This window comes from Podarcis filfolensis, assembly GCF_964270895.1.
Source record: "Podarcis filfolensis genome assembly, chromosome: 8".
Lineage (NCBI taxonomy): Eukaryota > Metazoa > Chordata > Lepidosauria > Squamata > Lacertidae > Podarcis > Podarcis filfolensis.
The window spans coordinates 21,722,718-21,746,535 of NC_139611.1; the positions used below are offsets into that span (position 1 = coordinate 21,722,718).

Here is a 23,818-nt window from a genome sequence, read left to right on the forward strand (position 1 = left end):
TAGTACTCAGCTGGGAGGAAAAGGAAGATGACCAAAGCAGAAATGGTTGGCTCTGGCTCCACCTACTGTTGGCATCCCTGCCTTCTGCCCCATCAGTCTCAATTAGCACCAGCCATCACCGGAGCCATTGATAGCTGAGGCTCCTCTTTATCCCAGTGGTGCTTATACGTGTTGCCCAATCCATTCCTCTGCTATGGAGAGTAACCCATATGAAGGGTTATTCAGAGTCATGTCTTCCATCCCAAACTCCTTGTATCAGTAGATGCTCTGAAGAAGGTTGGCATCTTCAATGCCTCCATGTGAAATCCAGATCCCAGAGGTTGTATGCAATTGTTAGCCCTAGTCGGCGTCAAATGGACATGACTAACTTGGGTCCACTAATTTCAGTGGGGTTTATTCTGGGCAGGGCTTGAGACACAAGCCTGAGAATTTGGCTACTGTGAGGTCGCACAGGTGGCAAGTGATGGAAATAGGAACATTATTGGTCCACAGCAGCTCCCATTAAGGTCTGTAGGACATTGGGCAAGTTTGCTGGGTCAAGCAGGGGTAGGGAACCTCAGGTTTGGGAAGCCAAATGCCATCATCCAGGGCTCTCTGTCTGTTCCTCGGGACTATCTCCAAGACCATGCCCACTGTCCTGGGCACATTCCTCACTGGCCTTGAATGGTAATAGTGCCTTATGCTTTCTGGTGTGTGTGTGTGCGCGCCTATGAACATGTGTAGGCACTACTGATTTTTGTGCATTCTTAGAATATAGCCTACTGTACAAAGGTAGAAAGTCAGATCTGTTGCCTTGTCCACTTTTCCCCTTGGCCACACCCAGCACTGGCATTCGGCCTTCAGAAGACTATCCACAAGGGAATGTGGCCCTTGGTACACACCTTCACTTTCTGTATACCTGAATACCTCCCAGCCTTTTCTGGGAGGTACTGGGAGGGGACTGGCTTCTTTTGAGCCCCCCACCCCAATTATGTGTTTGTGTAATTGTCTGGTTCCTCTCCCTGCCTTCCCTCCCACCCACCACTATGCATAATGATGGGCACTTTGTGACTTGGTGGTTATATCTGCCAGCTCCTAATTTGTACAACTCCAGCTTGATAGGAGGGATTTCTTAGTCAATGGGGTAAACTTCAAAGCCTTTCTTGAAAGAAACCAGGGTCTCATTCTCTGCTCTCATTTTTGTTGGCCGAGCACCAGTGGCTGCAATTACCGACTCTAATGTTAAAGCAGCCTGATGGCTGAGTATCTGCAAAATTCAGAGGCTTTTAACACATTCCCCCCTTCCTTCAAACCCTCACCCATTTCTCCCCCCTCCTCTTCTCCTTTTTTCTGCCTTCCCAATTCAGATAAAAGCACCCTGTGTTGTTGTTCTGATTCCCCCCCCCCCTTCTTGTTCTCCATCTTCTTCAAAGCAGAGGAAACTTGGCAAGGGAAAAGTTTTTTTGAGAGAGAGAGAGGAGGAAGGAATCCATCTGGCTTTTAAAAAGGAGAAAAATAAAAGAGAGAATGAATGAGAGACATTTCTGATTATTACATTAATAATTGTTCCCAGCGGAGAAGGGAATCAATTAGGAATTCCAGGATTGACAGCTGCAATAATAAAAGAGGAATAGTGTTATTTGATGACCGGGGTGGGGTGGGGGTGGGGGTATGGCTCTGAACTCCTGCAAATGGGCCTCTTCCCAGGCAAGCTGTAGGTGGTAGCGAGTTTTTTTTAAAGAGCCGAAATAAACATTTGGGTGAGTGGAAGTAGGGCAGAGCAAAAACAGCCCCTCTAAATACTCCATGCAATTTATGGGCGGTGGCATGGAAGGATTTTGCTGAAAATACATGAGGCCAGAAGTGAAATTCTCCCAGCAGTTTTCTCAGAAAACTCTCTCTGCTTGTTTCAGCGACTGGTTGCACTGGGATCACTGTTGGAGCAATTTGCAGTCCGCCAGTGTCCCTAGTAGGTCTCTGCATTCTGTGTTCCTGATTGTAGGATGGCCAGGAGTAATGTTGGAGAATGGTGTGGAGACTTGGACCTTCTGGGTGCAAAGCTACACATGAAGCAGCCCCTCCTCTGGCAGACCCAAACTGCTTTGCCAACTTATTTCCTTCCTCCTCACTCCCCATTGGCACCTGACCCTGTGAGGTGTGTGTGTGTGGCTTATGGGCCCTTCTTGGTCTTCTCTTCATATTCCTCACTGAACCCTCAGTTAGAAATAGCAGGGGTGGTGTTCTGAGCCAAGGCTCGAACCCAAGCAAGGGCTTTTAAAAAAACAACCTTGCTTCAGGTAGGACACAAGCTTTTAATGCCTTTATATTCTTCTCTGGCTCAGATCCAGATCTGGACCAGAGAAGAATTCCAAGCCCACTCCCTTGATCATATCATTCTTCCCTGTCCCCAAAAGCCATCACTGCTAGAGCTCCCAGCATGTTTCCTCTTTCCTTAGCTTGTGGAGAGAGAAGCAGAGAAGAGAGTTTTGTTTCTCCTTTTCTGCGTTCACTCTGGGAAACAGCACACCTGGGGAGACCATAAGAGGTGGAGGGGGGCTAAACTTCTTTTAGCATGCTGTTATCCACTACATCCTGCCAGCCCGTCCCTGCTGTTGCTCCCACAGCTGCTGCAGCTTGAAGGCAGGAAAAAGGAAAGGAGGATTATATTGTTGGGAGGTTGGGGGCTGATGAGAATGGCTTTTAGGGAAGAGGAGGGAGAGTGAGGACGGGCAGCAACAATTTTGCTGAGCCTCTTAGGAGAAAATATTGAATAGTGGGGGGGGGGGAGTTTTCATAATTTCTGTTGCTGCCTCTCAGTAGCCTCTTAACATGCTCCACCCAGGATTTCCCTGACCCCAATATTACAGATTTTCTCTATCTTGCACCTACCACTTCATTGTATTAAGAGGCTATTTTTAATATTACATGCTTTATAAAGGCTTTAAAGTGAATTAATAAATATTTATGGGCAGAGAAATGCAGGCAGGGGATGGGCCGGCCCCATTTCACTGATTTTTTTCTAGGGCAGGATAAATTCTCCAACTGTTTCTTGGGTTGGGAGCTCACCCGGAAAATATTTATATTTTTTGCTCCCGCTGCAAGTACCAATGCCAGCAAACTGTAAATTGACATTCCATTTTGATTCCTCCACAATGACCCCAGACATGGCGTTGTTCTGGGGCATTTTGACCAAGGACAGCAGACACCACACCACCCCAAAAGGTGGAAAAGATTCAGAGAAGATTCTTCAAAGAGGCCTTTCTCTAGGTGTGGGGTGAGGGTGAGAAAGAGAGAGATCCGAGAAACTTTCTTGGGGGAAAAAATGTCTTCTGAGAAATTTTGGCTCACCTATAGTAATTTCCAGATAAATCCACGGTGAGTTCCAGAGATCTTTTCCTCTGAATCCTCTTCCTACCTTCATTGCTTCCATTACCTATTTTCCTTCATATTTCTCCAACGGTTTCCCCTGTTTTTCTGGGGTGTGTATGAGGGGAGGAGATTCTGATCTCAACTCACAATTCTCTGGACTTCTGAGACTTCATAAAATCATAGAGTTGGAAGAGACCCAGGTGGTCATTTAGTCCAACCCCCTACAATGCAGGAATGTGCAACTGTCCCATGTGGGAATTTAACCTGCAAACTTGGCGTTACCAGCACCACGCTCTAACTAACTGCGCTATCCAGGCCCAGGAGGAACTAGCTGGGATGTGTTCTTTACCTTCTTCCCTTGCTTTTCAGGCTATCGGCATGTCTACCTGGAAGGCATGGAGGAGGCGTCCATCTTTGTTCACGTAGCTATCAATGAGATATGTGGTAAGGTGAGTAATCACAGGCCTTGAGACGGGGAAATTTGCCCCTTTCCATTGAGGAACATTTGGTAAGATTCTAATTTGGTGACTTGAAAACTCTTTAAAACCACAATGCTCTACTGCTTTTCTGTGGGACGGGCAGAGCAATGGCAGAAAGGAAAATTTCACCTGTTTTGGTCAGACTTCTCTAAATTGGGGTTGCGTCTTGAACCTCATGGGGAATGCTCTCCACTGAATTGGGGTGAGAGGTCTCTCGCATGTCCACACGTGTGTGCTCTTGCACATGCTCACTCCTGTGGTCATAGGGCCACTTACCCGCAGATCAAACCATATGCAAGGGTGCAGAATTTGCTTTGAAAAACCACGTAATAGGTCAATAGTTATTGTTAAGACTGCAATGTCTTATTTGCAGTCCGGAGTAATTAAGTCATAGGTTGTATCCAACTAAGTTTTATTCAGAGCAGACCCATGGAAACTAAGGACCTGAGGGAACCAAGTTTACCCTATGACCCCCTTATTACAGCAGCTCCACTTGCTACTGGTCTGTTTCCAGGCACAATTCAAAGTGTTGGTTATGGCCTGTAAAGCCCCATACAGCTTGGGCCCAGGCTATGCAGTGGGAAAGATCATATCTCAGGAGATGCCCTTCTCTCAGTCCTGCTCCCCTCACAGGCATGCTTGATGGGGACGTGTGACAGGGCCTTCTCGGTGACTGCTCTCAGACTCTGGAACTCCCTTCCTAGAGAAGCCAGACTGGCTCCCTCCTTTTTTTTACTTCTGTTGGCAGATGAAGACTCTTTTATTCCAACAGGCCTTTGGGAACTGGCTGGTTTGTTTTTTAAGGAAACGGCTTTTAATAGTACTATGCTGTTTTTGTTGTCTGTGTTTTAAGAGGTTTTTAAAAATTGCTTTAATTCTATTAGAATTCGATTACTTTTTAACAATTACCTTTTAGTTTTTATTTTGTCTGCGTTGTTTTCATTTGCAAAAGCTGCCTTGGGTCCTGCTCGGCAAAAGAAAGGCAGTATATACTACTGATAAGAATAAATAATAATGTTTGTTAATTTTGATGGGTCTGCTCTGAGTAGGACTAATGCTGGAGTCAACCCTAGATTTTCAAAGGGGTAGATGAAAAGAAGAGGTTACTAGTTTTCTAGGTAAAGGCAGCGAGCAAAGCAGAATCTCACTCTTGAGCCTTCTCCTTTGCCCTGTGCCTGATGCTTTCAATAATTAAGCCTTTTCAGCCGCTATGTACTGCTGGTATAGCAGATAGAAAATCAGAGACATGTTTTTCACATGTCATCTTATGAGCTAGAGGAACCTTCATTTCCCTCCCCCAAGGGAAGAAGGCTCAGAGCCTGGGGATTGGTGGTGGGATGACGATGAGTGGTCAGAGGAAGAAGACTGGGAGGAGGAGGTGTCGGAAGCTGAAGAGGTAACAGGGCTTAGTGAGCTGGGAGAGTCTGTGGCAGATAGGAGTCCAGAAGCAGAAGCAGAAGCAGGAGTGGAAGGAGGCCAAGATGCAGAGATGAGTCAGGCTGGAGAGGAAGCCAGGTTGTCTCCCCCGCTCCTGCTGCAACAAGCTTCCCTCACTGCTGGTGTCCCAGGACCAGGAGAGGCATGAAGAGGGAGGAACAGAGATATGCATGCAGGCACAGTCTCAGATTGCTTGCAAACAATCCAGGGAAGGAGGAGACTTAGGCAGCTGTGAGAAGGCAGTGACCTTTAGTCTCCATAGATGCCTCATAGGGGGCAAGACCTACTGAGAAGAGTCTGTGCGCTCATTAGGCCTGGCACTCCTTGTTTCTTCCACTATGGAGATACCTTAACTTGCTCTGTGTGATTTATTGCTGACCCGCTCCTGTCACCATATCCTAGTAGAACATCTTGATTGGGAGTGCTCATCCCAGCATCCTCAGCAAGAAAAGGGCACATCACCCCCTGTTTTCCTTCATGCTCCTTCTGCTTTGTGTTTTATTGTACACTTTTAATTTTGCGTGGAGACCCCCAAAATTGATTTCATCCTTGTCAACCGCTTAGAAGCCATTTTGGCAAGCGAGCAGTATGTAAATGAGCAGATGATGATTCCCTTTGAGGAGAAGGTCCCAGGGCTGCAAACAAGGCTGGGGATTCAGTCCAAGCTTCCTCACAAGCAATGGATTCCTATATCCAGAGCAGGTGAGGGGCAGCCACCAGATTCATCACCAGGAAACAAAACAAAGGGGTGTCCCAGTAAAGTTTTACTGCTCCTCTGTGCATGTGACCATTATCTGAAGGGCTGTCACATGGAAGATATGGAACAAGCTTGTTTGCTGCTGCTGCAGAGGGTAGGACCCCGAGCCAGTGGATTCCAATTGCAAGAAAGCAGATTCTGACTAAAGGTTAGGAAGAACTTTTGGACAGTAAAAGCTGTTCAAAATGGAACAGGCTCCCTCAGAAGGAGGCGAACTCTGCTTTCTTGCAGGTATTTAAACAGAGGTTAGGTGCTCACCTGTCAGGGAATCTTTAGCTGTGATTCCTGCATTGCAGAGGGTTGGGCGATATGACCTGCATCTAGAAAACTAGTTGCAGTTCTGTCCTTGCATGGTAGCTAGATCTTTCCCTTCTCCTCTCCTCTCCCGCGTACAACACTAGAATTCACTTGGACCATAACTTATGGTATATGCTTCCATAAGATATGGTGATAGTGGACAACCAGCGAGCCTCCAGATGTTGTTGGACTCCCAATTCCCTTTAAATTTTGGATTCCCCCCCCTAAATTACTCTTCATTAAAATCTCTCAAGGCAGCATGCTATGAAAAGAATGCCAGCCAACATCCCACCACCACTGCAACAGCAAATGTATAAAACCCTACAAAATCAAAACAGCAGAAGCAGGAATTAAATGGAACTTCCATGTGCGTGGGCAAGATACCAGATGTTGGAAAGGGAGAAACAACTGGGGAATGCCCTCCATGTTCCACTTGTGAGCTTCCCAGAGGCATCCTGCTGGCCACTTTTGAAAGCAGGATACTTGAGAAGATAGGTCTTTTTTGTCTACCTCGACAAGGCTCTTCATATGTTTCTACATCAGTATGTTGTGTTGTGGGGCTGGGGTTCTATAGCTTATTGAAACAGGGGTCTTATCTGCATCAAGATCCTGATTCAACTCATAGCCACCCCTGCTTGCCCTGGATATTTTTGAAAGAAAAAAACCTTGCACTGTGTAATTAATGTAATGTGTAGTTCGGCCCTGTCTTAGCTGTCCCTCTGCCCATCTCTTTGACGCATTCGGCCTCGCTTGGAAAAGCATCTCAGACTTCGAAACTAATTAATAAAAGACTGGGAGGTAGATAGAGGGGACAGGAATGAGATGGTGGGAGGGGGGAGAGAAAAATATACCTCCTCTCCAAAATGCAGCTTCTCAACCGTGCTGCTGTTGTTGCATAGCCCTAATTAAAGGCAGGGAGAATGTGACAGGAGACGGTAATTAGGGCAAGGAAAATGTACTGAAAAGAACAAGCAAGCCTCTGTCTGGGTTCAAGGAGCTCAGGAGGAGCCAGAGAGAATCCAATTCCAGATTCTCCGGAACCTGAGGGAAAGAAGGAAGAGTCCGAGTGTTGCTTGGCAACGTGTGCAAAGGACGGTCAGGCAGAGAGAGAGACAGAGAGTGGCGGGGGGGGGGGGAGGAAGGGTCCACCTCTACCAATCTTAAAAGAAGGGAAGCCAGGAGGATAAAAGTTAAGACTTGAAAGCAACCTGAGTCTCTCTCTCTCTCCTTATAGAGCTCTGTGGGTCTTTCATCCAGTTCCAAAGTTAAAAACAACATTCAGCTGGTTTCTGCTACCTACAAGCTGTGCAGCAGGCAGGGGACTTTTATCTGTTTGTGTCAAGGCTGGGGATGGATGAATCTAGTTTCTCGTTTCCCCAGTTTTACATTGATTTCTGCCCATTTCTACATCAGTTTGTGATTTATTTATTTTTAAAGTCCTCGTGGGAACTCATCAGCATTTAATTGGGATCTTCTAACCGTCACCGTTTTCTATGTAATTACCTCTAACGTCCGCAATTTCCCCTAATATAACACAATTTTGTGTGTTGCTTTCATGCTAAAGTATGCACTGTATGCATTTTTAGCCCTGTACATGCATTTTTGTACACATTCACACCTTCTGAAACAATACACAAAACACAGCAATCCTTCAAAATTCACCTCTCTCTTTTTTTCAAATTTTGCAACATAGTTCTCTGGCCAAGCAATGTGTACAAAAATGTATATAATGGGCAAAGCGCATATAAATATATATATATGTGAAAAAAAATGTGTATCTCAGACAAAATTGCCCACAAGCATGTGTATATTAGGAGAAATTATGAAGACTTTTTTATATTTAAAAAATTGCAAACTGATACGGAAACGTAGAGAGCTAAATTTAAATGGGAAATGGAGAGAAACTAGAATTGGCAGGTTTGCCTAACCCTAAGTGCAGCTGGTCACTGCCAAAAGCAGAGTTGACCAGTGCTGGTTCCTGGTGGAACCAACAGTACTTACGAGTTGCCTTTTCAGGAGCTCCCGAGCACAGCTGATCCCTGCTGAAAGCAAGGCTTGCAGTAGGTGCTGATCGGCCGACTGAATCCAAGCCCCACTTTCAACTAAGATCTTCGTTTGCAGCCCAGATGAAGCTCAAGCTGTGCTGCAAAGGAACATTTTTCCTTGGGAGAGATGACTTGAACTCAAACTGGCTTTGCAAAAGCTGCAACGAAAGAACCAGAAGAGCACTCGGAGTGATCCTCAAATTCTTTATTTGCTTCCTTTATTGTCTCATTGCGTTCCTGTTGCCAAAATCCGTGTTCCTCTTTGTTCTCTTCATTTGGATGAGGCTTCTGTTTTCTGAAGGGAGCCTTCCTGCCTTTAATAGCTTCCTTGACTCTGCTTGTTAGACCACGCTGGCATCTTCTTGGCCCTGTCGCCACCTTCACTGATCTGTGGTGTGCGTTCATTGCAGATGAGCTTCTATTATTGGGGCGTCGAACAATCCATAAGCGTTCTAGAATAAATGGATCCTCTTGCATTTTCCTTTCGACTTCCTTTTTTACCATTCCCTTCATCTTTTTATTTTTTGGAAGTTTCGTCTGTTGAAATCAAATGTGACTGTGTTGGACTTCCCTAACAATTGTCCACTTTTGATAGCCTGGTGACCACTTTGGCTCCCACTTAGCTCAACAACAACTTATACCAGGGCAGGCTGTGCTCAATGTGCTATGTGCTATGCGCTATGCAGCAGGAGGTTACAGGCCCAGTCCTGGCATCTCCATAATGGGCTGGGAATGTCACTTGTCAGAAGAAGAAGAAGAAGAAGAAGAAGAAGAAGAAGAAGAAGAAGAAGAAGAAGAAGAGGAGGAGGAAGAAGTAGAAGTAGTTTGGATTTGATATTCCGCTTTATCACTACCCGAAGGAGTCTCAAAGCGGCTAACATTCTCCTTTCCCTTCTTCCCCCACAACAAACACTCTGTGAGCTGAGTGGGGCTGAGAGACTTCAAAGAAGTGTGACTAGCCCAAGGTCACCCAGCAGCTGCATGTGGAGGAGCAGGGATGCGAACCTGGTTCACCAGAATACGAGTCTGCCGCTCTTAACCACTACACCACACTGACTCTCAAATCCATATAAACACCCATACTCTGCCTCTCTCCGCAAATGTCTTTGGCGTGTATGTGGCATGTCTGATGTGTCTCTTATAAGAAGTAACAGAAAACACCTCATTCACTGAAAGCATAATAGAATGGTGTCTTAACCTGGCCACCTAAAAGTCCATAACAATATTGACGCCTCATACGTATATTGGGATGGCTGTTCCACAGCTTGGGTGTTTGTGGCACACCAGGAAAGGTAATAATTGAGAAAGGCTATAGCTAAGGTGCAAATTAGGTCCCAACTTCAAGAAACCCCAGTCACAGACAGTGAAGACAATGCTAAGCAATGTCCTGATGCAACAAGGCAGCTTCCTTCTACAGAAAACAAATTACGGAACAATTCACACTTCTGTGGTAGCTGTAGGGGAGGTTTCCACGGAGGAAAGTTGGACAAGTTGATGCAGGAACAGCTGATCTTCAGATACGCAGGTTTCAAACCATGTACAGACATACCTCGGGTTGAATGTGCTTTGGGATGAGCGCATTCGAGTTGCGCTCCGTGGCAGCCTGGAAGTAACGGAGCGCGTTACTTCCAGGTTTCGCTGCTTGCGCATGCGCAGACGTTCAAAACGACGTCACGCACATGTGCAGAAGCAGCGAAAAGCAACGCACGCATGCGCAGACGTGCCGTTGCTGGTTACGTTTGCTTCTAGATGTGAACGGGGCTCCGGAATGGATCCCGTTCACATCTAGAGGTATCACTGTATAGGTTTACAGTATAAGCGAAAAGCAGTGCTTTTAATTGCACCTAGACTGGAAATCATTGAGGTTCTTTAAACACCACAGAGGGGTGTTCTAGCTGGTGGGTCCTACTGCTGTATTTTGAGCCGGCGGAAGCCTCTGAGTACTCTCCAGTTGCAACCCCATGTGCAATGCACTGTAGGAATTTAACCTACATACTACTGGCACAAAGATGCCTGCTGGATCAGTCCAGTGGGCCATCTACGTAGTCCAGCATCCTGTTCTCACAGTGGATGTCTCAGAGACACCTGTGGGAAATGCCCAAGGAAGACCTGAGCACAAGAGCACTCTCCCCTCCTGTGTTTTTCAGCAGTTGGTGTTCAGAAGCATTCCTGCTCTGAAGGCAGAGCATGGCCATCATAGCTGTCTGTCGTTGATAGCCTTATCCTCCATGAGTTTTTTCCAGTCCTCTTTTAAAGCCATCCAAGTTGGCTGTAACCAGTATAGCTAGGTTAACTATGTAGGTCAACAAAAGAGGTTTAAAGACTCTCTCAAGGCAAATCTAAAACAACATAGTATTAACACCGACAACTGGGAAACACTGCGAGTGCTTGCTCCAATTGGAGAACAGCCTTTACCAAAGGTGTCATGGACTTAAAAGATGCTCGACTTCAGGATGAAAGGGAGAAACATGCTAAGAGCCAGTGTGGTGTAGTGGTTAAGAGCGGTAGACTCGTAATCTGGTGAACCGGGTTCACGTCTCTGCTCCTCCACATGCAGCTGCTGGGTGACCTTGGGCTAATCACACTTCTCTGAAGTCTCTCAGCCCCACTCACCTCACAGAGTGTTTGTTGTGGGGGAGGAAGGGAAAGGAGAATGTTAGCCACTTTGAGACTCCTTCAGGTAGTGATAAAGCGGGATATCAAATCCAAACTTCTTCTTCTAAGAGGAAGGCACGCTTGGCAAACCCTCACCGTGATCAACTCCTGCCCAGAAACCTACGTCCCCACTGTGGAAGGGCGTGTGGATCCAGAATTGGCCTCCACAGTCACTTACGGACTCACTGTTAAAACGGTGTTTATGGAAGACAATGTTACTCGGCTACGAGTGATCGCCAAAGAAGAAGAGAGAAAGATAGCTAGGACATTTCATAATGGCACAGTCCATACTTAATTTCTTTGAAGCTTGAGGAACTTAGACACCCTTTAAGCTTTGCATGTTCGTGCGTGCACACACCATTTTACCTTAGGCTTCCCCACCTCTTGACTGAAGGCAATTTTCAGCCTGTTTAACCTCCTTTGATCAGTGCCACATAATTCTGACCCTCTTTGATTTCTCGCTTTCTACCCGGGTGGCTTCTTGATGGATGGTTTTAATTTACAGCTGACTGACACTTCTTTTTTTAAGCCCTGGCAGCAATTTGAGGCCTTGCTGGATTCCCATCCGAACCCTGTCCACTGAGTGTCGCTCTCTTTTAAGAGCATCAAAAGACCCCCATTGTATCTTGCAGACTCATCCTGGCGCCTCTCCCCACCTTTCCAATTTCTTCCAATTTCCAAAGCTGATTGCTTTATTTCTCGTCTCAGTGTTCTCAAATCTATTACCTGCCCCTTGTTGCTTCTCATTACTATTTCTGTCTGCTTCAGTTTTTATTGAAGCGAAGTCAATATGTTAATTCATAGCTCTAATCTTGCTAAGGAACAAACCTTTTTTGAGGGGGGGGGCTTAATGAGACCATAAATCCATCCCACTGAATATTAAACCAAACTTGATGTTCAAGCAGTGATGGCTGATGCCTATTGGGACTAGTTGGGTGGAAGGCAGAGAGGCTCACAGTAGGTGGACCCATGACAAGCAGAGCCAACTAATTCTGGTTTTTGTCCCCATCTTCCTCCCTGCTGTGTTCCATCAAAGTTAAAGAAGAGGAAGTGTCATCCCTTTTGCTGGATATAAGTATGAAGTAGGGCTCTGTACAGCCTACTGATCCCACCCTGTGACCTCTATCAGGCCACCCCACCCTGGGACAACTGGAGACCAACCCAGGGCAGGGATAATGTTTTATTAGGGTGAGTTTGTAAAAAGTAGAAATTGTGAGGAGGCAGAAGGTTCTGTGGCTCATGTCATAAGCTGATTCAGTTCCCCATGGGAAATTGCTTTGCGCTTCCAAACCTGGCAGAAAGTGTGATTGAACTCCATGCACATCAACTGAGGAATTAATTCCTTCTTGGACACTACCTTCTCACTTACACACATCCTGTGGGCCAATGTTGACCTGTTGGCAGTGTTGGGAAATCATTGGGGAATACTAGTTAATCCTTAAGTCTCACATGTGTGGGGAACTACAAAGAAAAAACAGCTGACTGCCTAAATTGAAAAAGCGGGGGGGGGGGGGGGCTTGACTCACTCTTTAGCCAAAACAGGGGAGATAAAGCAAAGTGTAAAACACAGATCTATGCAGTGTTTGAAAGCATAGGAAATATACATTGTTAGACCTTTAAATGTCCCAGTATTAAGCACTTGCAATTGAGCTCTCCTGTCTCTACCCCTCTCAGACTGAATAGACCACAAACTTTAGTAAGTTTAAATGCTTTACTTACAGTAGTCACAGATCTCACTCATGCATTGTTCAGTGCTACAGCAGAAACAACACACGCAAGGTATTCTTGGTTGCAGAATACTGGAAGTATCTTCAAACACGGAGACTGGGCTAGGGAGCTCCAGCCTCATGTATGTGGTCAGCTTGCATGGTTCAAAAAATTAAAGAGAGGAACAGGAAACAAAACAATACTTTCTCCCTCCTCAAAGATGAGAAGGCATGATCAGGCCACGTCGTCTCTAGAAATTTACAGCTCTGTGGCCCTTAACCCTTTCATTCACTAACTAGCATAGATATGCATTGTTATGTTTGACTGCAAAAATTCTCACAGGTGGAACCACCCTTCTGTCAATCCCCTGATGTAATTATGATATCAGATCATTGACAGATGGGGGCCCTATTCATCTGTCAAAGTTGGCCCATTGGCTGTGGGGAGAGAAAGATCTGGCCCAGCCGGTTCCCTGCCCTGGCTTCTAGAGTTTGAAAATTGCTCAACAGACTGGTGCAAAGGTGGGCAGTGTAGGAGAGGCAAGTCTGAAGGCAGTCCATGCCAAATTTGGGGGAGAAAATATATGTGCTTTTACCCAAGAGTTGTGTAACAGGTGTGTAGCTTTCGTTAAAAAGGCACTTCTCTGGCCAGTGTTAGTCAATGGATTTCCTTATTCTGCTGTTGCTAGGTAATGGTTTCTACCCGATTTTAGGAGTCTGAAAATATAGAAGCTTGTTGCTATGCAAGATTCTCACAGATTAGGCCTCAGTTTTGAAGAGTTTACAGTTCAGGTAGGCTGAGGTTAGAAGTTAAGTGTGAAAGGAGGCAGGGATGAGAAGTTTGCGGAGTTACGTCTGGGATATACAGCTACTGGATTTCTGATAAGCAGCTTTTGAAGGTATAGAAGAGGGGAGGGGGCTTTAAGGGGCAGCTGTTTCACTGTGTATGCTTTATCTGCGGAATTCCCTCTTTTCCCATGGCTAACTTTGAAGGCTAGACTTGCCAGTTGACCTAAAACAACAACAGCCAAGTCGGCTCCTTCACTTTTAGCAGCTGTACAATGTGCAGAAATCAGCCATGAAGCATATTCAGGCTGCTGCTGGAGCCCAAGCGCCCTGGGATAGCCCACCTCTGACACTTAACCCTCGACTCCATTTTTTGAAGAAGAAGAAAAAGCATTATCTGTTCTCCTCTGGCACTCAGTGACTCTCAGGTGCCATTTTGGACTGGTTCCTGAATGGCCCTGTAAGTTGAATCATTCTGGTAAAAGGTAAAGGGACCCCTGACCATTAGGTCTAGTTGTGGCCGACTCTGAGGTTGCGGCGCTCATCTCGCTTTATTGGCCGAGGGAGCCAGCGTACAGCTTCTGGGTCATGTGGCCAGCATGACTAAGCCGCTTCTGGCAAACCAGAGCAGTGCACGGAAACACCGTTTACCTTCCCGCTGGAGTGGTATGTGTTTATCTACTTGCACTTTGACGTGCTTTCAAACTGCTAGGTTGGCAGGAGCAGGGACCGAGCAACGGGAGCTCACCCCATTGCAGGGATTTGAACCACTGACCTTCTGATCGGCAAGCCCTAGGCTCTGTGGTTTAACCCACAGCACCACCCGCATCCAGAATCATTCTGGAGCGTTGTGTATATTTGGGAGAGCAGGGCACACAAAGGGAAAGATGGCTACCACCAAAAGCCATGGTGGTCACCATTTCTCTCTTATTTTATTTTTATTTTTTAATGGCTCTCCAGTGGAAGAGGGGCCTGCTAATAGGGGAGACACACCATAGGTGGGCACTTTGCCATGGGCTCTCTCAACCCAGCTGGGGTTTGCATGGCCTGCTTCCCAACTCTGTAGCCATCTCGGGCAATCTCTGGGGTGCAATCTCATTTTTGCCACTAGGTTCGGCTGGGTCATGGGAAGCAGAATATGTATGGTTTGAGCTGGCTGGGTCCAGTGTCGCATAAGGCCCTGCCCTCTTTGTGAAGTAGCTCCAGGGCACAACCTGGGCTGTCTGGCTTGATTGTGCCAGAGGGCATTTGCTGCTCCTACAGCTAGTGAGCCTGCTCCCAAAACCCTCCATGTGACGTAGAAGCAGGTCCAGATCCTCTTTCAATTTGTGTGATCCTCGCCAGTTGCGAGGCTGTTCCCCCAGCCTAATTTAGTTATACTTTATGGAAGAAATAAGAATATATAAAATGGCACATACTAAATCCAACCAGTTCATGGTGCATGAATATATTCACTTAATATATATTGCACACAGTTGAATTGTGGGTCCACTTCAGAACCCACAGTCTTGCAGACTCCTTTGTGGGGCGGTCCAAAGAGATTTCTGCCCTTTAACATGATAAAGATGATTAATCCAGGCACACACAGGCCATAGTCAGAGCTGCTTCTGGGCACATGCTTCAAATGCAAGAGAGCAAATCTCTGGTGAGGGGAGCAGAACTTGATGTGTAGGCAGCCTGGGGTATTTTGTGTGTGTGAACAGTTCTCCCCGAGAGTTTAAAGGCCAGAAATCTCTTTTAGAAGAACAGAGGCAGTACAGCACCCCCCAGCCCATCTCGTAAGTACTTCTACTATTATGTTTTATTTACCTTGCTGTTTCTGTGCAGACTTTTAAGGCCTTCCTCTTGAAAATCCACACAGAAACAGGACGGACTCGGTCCTGCCCCTGTGCATAACTGCGAGTGGCTGAACTTTGATGGCTCCATCCATCCCTAGTTGTAATTCACTTTTTAAAAAATGTGCTTTTTTTAAAAAAAAAGGAAAGCTTTGGGTTGCATCCAAAGTCTGTCTTACTCAGAGTAGGCCCATTCAAATTAATGGGCATGGCTTACTTGTGTCCATTAATTTTGGTGGGTTTGCTCTGAGTAGAACTCGGTGGGAGACAACCCTGTGGTCCTCAGAAAGCTGACTGCTCCTTGGTCCACTATTATAACTTTCTGTACTCCAAGGGAATCACAGGGCCCTCCTACTCTGCCTTTTAAGCTTTTCATATGTTTACCTCCAAATGACTACCTCCTATTGCTTCTCTCTCTCTCTCTCTCTCTCTCTCTCTCTCTCTCTCTCTCTCGTAGCTTATCTGTGTTGCTTGTCAAATTTCTCATGTGTGGCTTCTCTCCAGCCCCCTTCCACTGCCACCGCCCTCCCGATGTTGCCTTTATCTCTTTGCGTAGCCTCCTCAGCTTGTTCGGTGTCTCACTTTCTGCCTTTTACTTCTGTCTGTTTGTGATTTCAGTGGACTTCTCTGTGTCAAAAAAAGTCTCCTTTTAGAAGCAGAGCAAATTTAGACGCCTTGAAGGTACCCCCCTCCTCCTCCCAACACAGGAAGGTGTAGTGCGCTCCTAGCGACACGTTCTGCATGCTTCTCTAACCAATAACATCATTAACATTCGGTGGTTTTCTTCTCCCTTCCCCCCTTATTTAGCTGTCTTTTTTATTATTTCTTCCACTTCCTGAAAATAAATAAATTAAATCTTCCACTCATTACATGGATTGCAACATTTCCTGGAACGTTTGCCGGGCCATTGAACAGCCAGAGTGCTCTACATTTATGAAGCAGATCCAGGATAAAATATATCCTTTTATAGGGGTAAAACCCCCTCCATTGCCCTCTCCCTGTCCATCACTTACCCTCATCCATCACTTACCCTCATTCGTGGACTAGACACCATCTACTAATTTCAAAGGGGGAGATGAAGTTCTGGTTGAGCCAATTCTACCGCCCCCACCCAGATATCTCCTATCTTTTGAGGAAATCCTCCTTCAGATATAAGCAGGAATCTGTTGCTGTTTCTTTCCCTCTATGTTTGGAGAACCCAGTTCCCCCACTGTTACTTTTTTTCAAATATGCTGGATCTTCTTCTTAAATGACTTTTCTTTTCTTCCAACCAAATTTGCACTGGATTTGGGGCCTTGAATCGCTTGTTTTGATTCAAGCGTCACTAGCTAGCCTCACTGGGATGCATCAAATGGTGTAGATGGATTGAACTGGGGGAGCCGTCACTGCACACTTCACCTCATTACATCAATGGGATACTTTTCTTTCTTTGTGGGGCGGGTGGGAGACTTCACATTATTTATGTATATGTGTACAGAGATTTCCCTGCCCTCCTTTGAAGTTTGTGCCCCAAGGGGTTTAAAATTATTTGCAAAGTCTGATTACTGTTTGGATGGTCATTCTATGCACTTGCCAATTTGACTCAGTATTTTGAATTTTTGCTTCTTTGGGCTGCTCCATTAGCAGCTAGCTTTTCAGTCTGAAATTTGGTAGCTTCCATTTTGTTGAATCCCTACAGATCAGGAGAATAAAGGATAGGTAGCAAAAAGCCCCAGTGAGAAAATGTTGGAGTAACAGACCTGTCCTTTGACTTCTATAGGTTGCATTCAATGTTAGCTCTACTCAGAGTATCCCCATTAAAATGAATGCACATGACTATCACAGGTCCATGGATTTCAATGGGTCTACTTTAAGTAGAGCTTAGTTAGATCAACCCTTTAATTCCATTTGCCATTTCCTTTCAAGCCCAACTATGTGTAGTTATCTACACATAGATAACTAATCAATGTACAGTCTCAAGGAATTAATTATTCCTACCTTCCTCCAAAAATACCCATCTTCCAACAGCAGCAATGGGGGAGAAATTTGACTCATTTCTCATTTAAAGTCAAACCTTCCTAATCTACACTTTCCTAAACAGTATCAGAACCAAAAACTACCATCCTTCAAAATTCGTCTTACTTCAGATTTTTGCAGTGCAGATCTCCAGCCAAGCAGGGTATATGTACCAGAGCAAAGTGTGCATAAAAATGCAAATATGACTGAAAATGACATGCCAAAATGCATTTGCCAACTGGTTTTTGCCAATATGTGTAAATTAGGCAGTACTGCATGCAAATGTGCATATTAGGTGAAATTCACACTGTTGAATTTTCACGTGAACTTTTAGAAAAAGACCAACTGATGTAGAAATGTGGAGGACCGAACTTAACACTGGAAAATGTTAAATTTGAGAGCAGATGAAATGGTCAAATTCACCCATTCCTGCTCAACAGTGAAGCCGTAGTAGCTTAGAGTTAGCTTCGTTCTGTTCCAAGCAGTCACCCAACATCCTACACTTGAAGCAGACTCCTTTTTGTGTGTGTGTGTGGAAAGCTTCAAGTGAAACTGCCATTCACCAGCAAATCGGCAAGTGTCCATGGAATGACTGTAGCGGTGTTGAACACTGTGTTCAGAAGGTAGGAGGTGTTTCTTTTAAGACACTTGGAGGCAGTTGGGTATTGCCACAGTTGCTCACGTTGCACGTATTATAATGTTTTGCCTCCTGCTTCACTTTGACTCCTGGTCAGGAAGGTGCTGTAGATTTCTGAAGCGACGCAAATATTAAGCAACGTACCAATTGACCGGAGACCACCGTAGGACGAGTGGAGAAGAGGTGGAAAATTAATGCCTGAACCATGCAGCGACCTTGGCTTTCTCAAATCAGCATCAAGTGTCTGAAAAGTTATGACGTGCCCACCTTCAGTGTTACCAAATTCTAAAACTTGAACGGGGTGGAACAGATGGGGAGCTCACCTCCACGAATTCCTTGCCATTCAGGGGTAAAGGGCACTAGACTGTGTAAATGAAGACTTTGCTTGTTTACTGTGTATACACTAACTTATGAACATGCCCAGCAATAGCCATGCATCACCAGTGCCTAAAGGTTGTGTGGTGTGTCTAAAAAGACTTTCATCACATGAGAGTTAATTACATGCTTCGTTCTCTTCCTTACCAATCCACTGGAGAGGGTACCCCCCCCCCGTGCGATCCTATGCATGTCTGCTCAGAAGTAATCCTCATTGAGTTCAGGGGGGCTTACTCCCAGGTAAGCATGCATAGAATGGCAGGCTTAGCCCTTTTCAGCTACCTCTGAGCAAATGGCAGCTTGCAGTGCCATTTCAAGGAAACCATTTTTGGAGAAGGCAAACCCTGGTAATTAAAAGATGTAAGCATAAGCACAAGGACAAGACTGACTGCAGGAAGCCCAAGGGTCAGGACCTCCCCTCCAGGAGGCAAAAGACATGGTTCGTGAGAGTGCTAGCTATGGCTAAGGCAGAAGATCCCTTTGGAAAACGGTGGGTGGGCCACCACTCTCTGTCCCCCCTCAATAAATTGTCCAGTCCAAAGGTACTTGGAATTAAGCAACACTGACGCCAACAGGGCTTCATTTCTCAGTGAGCATGCATGTAAGCTGTATGAGTAAACACGCAAGTGTCATTAATGAACCAGAATGAAGTGGCTGGTGGGTCGATTGGGGAGGGGGACTAGCAGGACGACAGAAGTGTGAAACCAAAAACATGCAACTCATACCTTCCTCCTCATTCTGTCTTCCAGCCCAACCTGGATAGGTGATGCTACCCATGAGGTTAATAACACCACGTTGCACATCACTAACCTTTTGTTTCTTTGCGCACTGGGGGAGAGAAATGCACATCTTCTGTTACGGGTGTTTTTTTTTCTTTCCCTCTTATTCTCTTTTCCAGGCCAAGCAAGCTCTGGGCTTAAAAGGCCTGTTTCTCAGAAATCCAAAGCAGGCCTCTCTAGACAGTCATGCTGCTGGCCAACTCAACCGCAAACACTCCTTTAGCAGCCACATTTTACGGCGGACTGCCAGCGCGCCCACCAAGACCCAGAAGAAAACCAAAAAGGGCTTCCCCGAGATTGCAATCGACACCAAAGACCCCGGCTCCCAAGGGGACGGCGAGGACCGCGAACTGGAGGACGACTCCTCCCTCCCTCGTTTCGACCAAGAGCCCGAGTGCGGGTCCCCAGCACCCTCTCTCAGAGACGGTGTCCACAGGGAGGCTCAAGGCAAAGGGTTGAAAGGTAAGGCTCAGAGTTTCGGCAAGGGCGAAAGCCGCGCGCAAAGGGACGCGACCTTCAGCGAGCCGGTCCGGAGGTCCAACCGGGTCCGCCTGCAGGAGCCTCCTAGCGAGAAGCAGGGCGTCTTTGCCCGCTGCGCCATCAATGGATCGGGTAGGATCGGCGTGGCCACCAACTGCATGAAGTGCATGATAGGCCTGAACGAGAGCCCCGATTTAGAGTGCAAGTGGGGCGACCACGGCGACGCTCGGCCCGCCCCCAACGACGCTTCGCACTGTAATGAGTACGGCAGCCTGGCAGGAGGCGAGGAGAGGTTAGAGCTTAAAAGCTGGGGGGTCCAGGAGCAGCAGCCCAGGCCGCAGCAGCCAGACCTGCGCCTGTGCAGGGCTGGCGCCGATAACCTGCCCAGGACCTGCCAGCCCTTTGCGACCTCAGGGAAGAAAAACGGGGACTCCAAATGTCACGGGGCGAAAGGCCATTCCCGGCAGAGGTGGCAGGCCCAGCCCGGTGGCAAATATGGAAGCACGGTCAACCTGGTCACCACCAGCAATGGCTCCATGTCCTCCAGCTCCAGCAGCTTAGAGAGCCTCGGAAGCCCCGACTTCCCCAAACGTTTGTCCGAGACCTCCAGAAAACAGGCGGGCACCCTTCAGAGGGAAATGAATGCCTTGTTTGCTGAGAAACTGGAGGAAATTCGAAGTAAATCCCCTATATTCTTTACTGGTAAGACCAGATCTTCTTCACCCCATCCATCCGCTTTAGATCATGTCGTCATTTCAGTTTCCCCTTAGAAGTCCCTGCGCTTTGTTTTAATTTTGCTGTGGTAGCTCTCCGTTTAGTGTGGGCAAGGGGAGTAAAAACACACACACACACACACACACACACACAGCCATCAGTTCTTTCTAGATGTGCTCAGTTTTAGATGCGCATTGGTTTCTGTGACGTGCAAAATCATTGCCGGTGTAGCAAATCCTTCTGTAGATTTTTGTGGTTTGTCTGCGCATCTCTGTCTCTTTGTTTTAATCATGTAATGCATAAGTATGATTCTGAGATTTGTTTTCCCGTCCAACCAGAGGATCATGCAGAAATAAGGAACAAGAGAACTAATTCTCTATCAGTATTGCCAGCAATTACATGCTAGGATCCTGGTATAAATGTTGAGTATGGGTACGAAGATCCCCTTTGGTTGGGAGTCTAATTTATCTTAGGTTTCATTTGATTAATTGTTTTTGTTTCGTTTCAATGTGATACTTTTTGCAGGCGTCGCAGCACAAATCGGCATGTAGAGTAATCCTATGTGTGTCTGCGTAGAGACATAAGTCCCATTAAGTTCAGTGGGACCAGCTGCTCCAGTGCCAGTGTGTATAGGATTGTAGCCTTTGGCTGCAGTTAACTGGGACTAAGTTCCATTGAACTCAATGGGTCCTGCTTCTGAGTAGAGAAGGCACAACATTGCACCGTAAATCGGGGACCATCAGCTTGTGGATTCCTATGACCTAGTCTGTTGGCCTGACACAGCAGTGGATTTTGGGAGCCAGGTGGCCCACAAAAAAAATGGGCCACCTTTTGTAGCCCCAAGTGGCCAGGCATTTGAGTTATTTCTGTTACGGATTTGACGCCCAACATTCCCAGACTCATCCTTCTGTACAAAATCCAAATGAGAAACATAGCATTAAAACGTGAGGGATCTCTCTTCCTTACAACTTAAAACCATCCTCCCTTCTTATTCATGTTTTTAGAATGGTGGGCAAATGGTTTACCGCCCTTGATTAACGATTTGGCCTGGACACCTCTGGTTGGTCAAAAAAAGAATTCTCAGGATCCTACCAGAAGCTTATCCAAATGGATTTTATTCCCCCTTACTTCTCCCTACTAATTTATTCCTTCTCCTGTGTTCACCCTTTCCTGAACTAACTGTGGTTTTTTTTCTCCTGTGTTCTGTCCTATTATTCCACATGCAATCTCTTGTCTCTGTAGTTAAGAACTGAAAGGATGAGCAAATTACAGGTAACTGTTGAGCGCCGCTGGTTTAAGTGCAGTATTGCTTGATTTCCCCCTCCTTCCTTTATCTTTCTGTGCTTCCCTTTCCCAACTTCTGCATGATTTCTTGAAAAAAATGCCATGCATGGATTTGATTCAGCCCCTCGCCTTTACTCACCCCCCCTTTTTTAATCCTATGTTATGCTGATTACATAAGAAATATATTACTGGCACTGGGCGGTATCCAACTGACACATCCTGTCAACACAAGGAATGTTACCCTTGCACAAAGGAACTTCGCCTTTCTCCTCTGCTCACGCGCACCCTGTACCCCCCCCCCCCGGCAAAAAAAACCACTACTCCACATTTAGTGGGTGTGCAGAGCAAGAGAAGAGAGAAAGTTCCATTGGGCAAACTTAATTCCTTGCACTGCCGAGATGTGTTGGCTTGGATGCCACCCTTATCACTGTTTCCCCAAAGCATGTGCGAGTGTGTGCGTGTCTTCAGCTGATGTGAGATTTCTTGGAGGGTGGGGGAAGCAACCTTTGATAGCCAATGTGGAGTTTTGGCAACCAGAGTTATGGAATCACCACCTTAACCTGTAAGGAATTATGCATACGGAAGGAAACTTGGTCACCCATGTCTTGCACTTGGGAACTGATCCCTCCAGCATTCTCTTCATCCTAATATTATAAGCCTGGAGTTTGGAATTCTGAATTCCATGCCTTTGCTTAAGAACATCAGAAGATCCCGGCTGCATCAGGCGCATGACCCATCTAGTTCAGCATCCTGTTCTCAGAGTGGCCAACCAGATGCCTCTGGCAAGCATACAAGCTTCCAGAGTTCATTAGGAACCCTCAGTTCCACTTTATTATTATTTATTAATTTTTCAGATTTATAGTACAGAGCACTGCAGATGAAAAGTTTGCCACAACCTTCAGTTCATTCATGGTTTCCCTTACCCTCTCCCACCCCCTTCTCCCCAGTATCCCCAATATGTGCATTGGTAAAACACTGCAAGAAGACAATTTGATGTGATCGTATACGCAATTGCATCAGTCGTTATTTTTTTGTGGGGAGTTTTGCCAGTGTGTCGGAGTGCATGCATGTGTCGGTAAAACACAGCACAGAAAGAATCTTGATACAATCATGCATCAAAAATTACCTTCCTGTAGTGTTGTTGTTTTTAATTTGGTACGCACAAGTGCATCAAGAACTAAAGGAGTTGCAAGCTATGGCAAGCTGTGCATGCTCAAATTCCTGCACTAATTTTAGAAGTCATCCTTGTTCAAAATTCCGGAGCATTGGAAGTCAGAGCAGACCAAACCCACACAGGACAATAAAGGAATGGGATAGGGGAAATCCTTTTTTAAAAAAAAATAAATAATAATTTTTATTAACTGGCCAATCACATCAAATTAAATCACATCACATAATTCCAAATTACAAAGCCAAATTTTTAAATTTTGTTGGGGGAACCCATACTTCAAGATCCAAAGGGGGATTCAAATCATCTTCTTATTACTGCGTTAAAATCCAAATCAGTCCCAATCAGTCCAGACAAAGTTCATAATTCTATCCAGTCTTATCTTGGTGTTTCCACATCATATCTTGTTCATATAATTTCTATTTTTCCTTTACGATCTCTTCTGTTAGTCTCCTTAAGCCGATAAGCAAAATAATAATCCTGTGTGAATTTCCCGTTCCTCCACTAAGTCCAGATGGTTTCCATATATCTCCTTCGTAGATAGCATCACTCTTTCCATCATGAATTTGGCATTTGTCGCTCTTAAGTCCCACTGAGGAGTTGATCCACGATATGTAAACAACTCTATTTCTCTCTTTCTCCTCCCAGACCCAAGAGCTCCAACAATGCCTCCCAAAATGGTGACGGCATTTTTAACTGCGTCATTCCAAAACTCTTAGCTTTCCAGCTTCATCTTGAAACATTGCTTTGGTTTGAAAGTTTATCTCCACACAGCCTTAAATCCACAGCTTAAGTCCTTAATTTCTGACTCATTAGGGGAGGGGATTCTTGTTAAATCACATAAGAAAAAGGAAGGCAGGTTTTTTTCCCCCTCAGTCATTTGTCGTACCGTATCTTGACGTATCTTCTCATATTTTATTCTTGTCTTGTTATCAGAGATCTCTTCTGTCAGCAATCTTTACTCCCCTTTTTCCTTGAAGCATGTGCAATTTATCTTGTCCAAATTGTTTCTTTTGAAGATGCTTGCAACGGCGTCTAGGA

General features: G+C 45.8%; 1 protein-coding gene across 1 annotated transcript in view; it reads left to right on the forward strand.

The window, feature by feature from the left end:
* The window catches only part of PLCH2 (phospholipase C eta 2), a 118,737-nt gene that overhangs the window by 89,261 nt on the left and 5,658 nt on the right, over window positions 1-23,818 (forward strand). Inside the window, exons 20-21 of the mRNA XM_083629049.1 lie at window positions 3,718-3,797; window positions 19,251-19,593. Of these exons, the coding sequence (XP_083485175.1) occupies window positions 3,718-3,797; window positions 19,251-19,593 (423 nt within the window). The remainder of the gene's footprint in view (window positions 1-3,717; window positions 3,798-19,250; window positions 19,594-23,818) is intronic.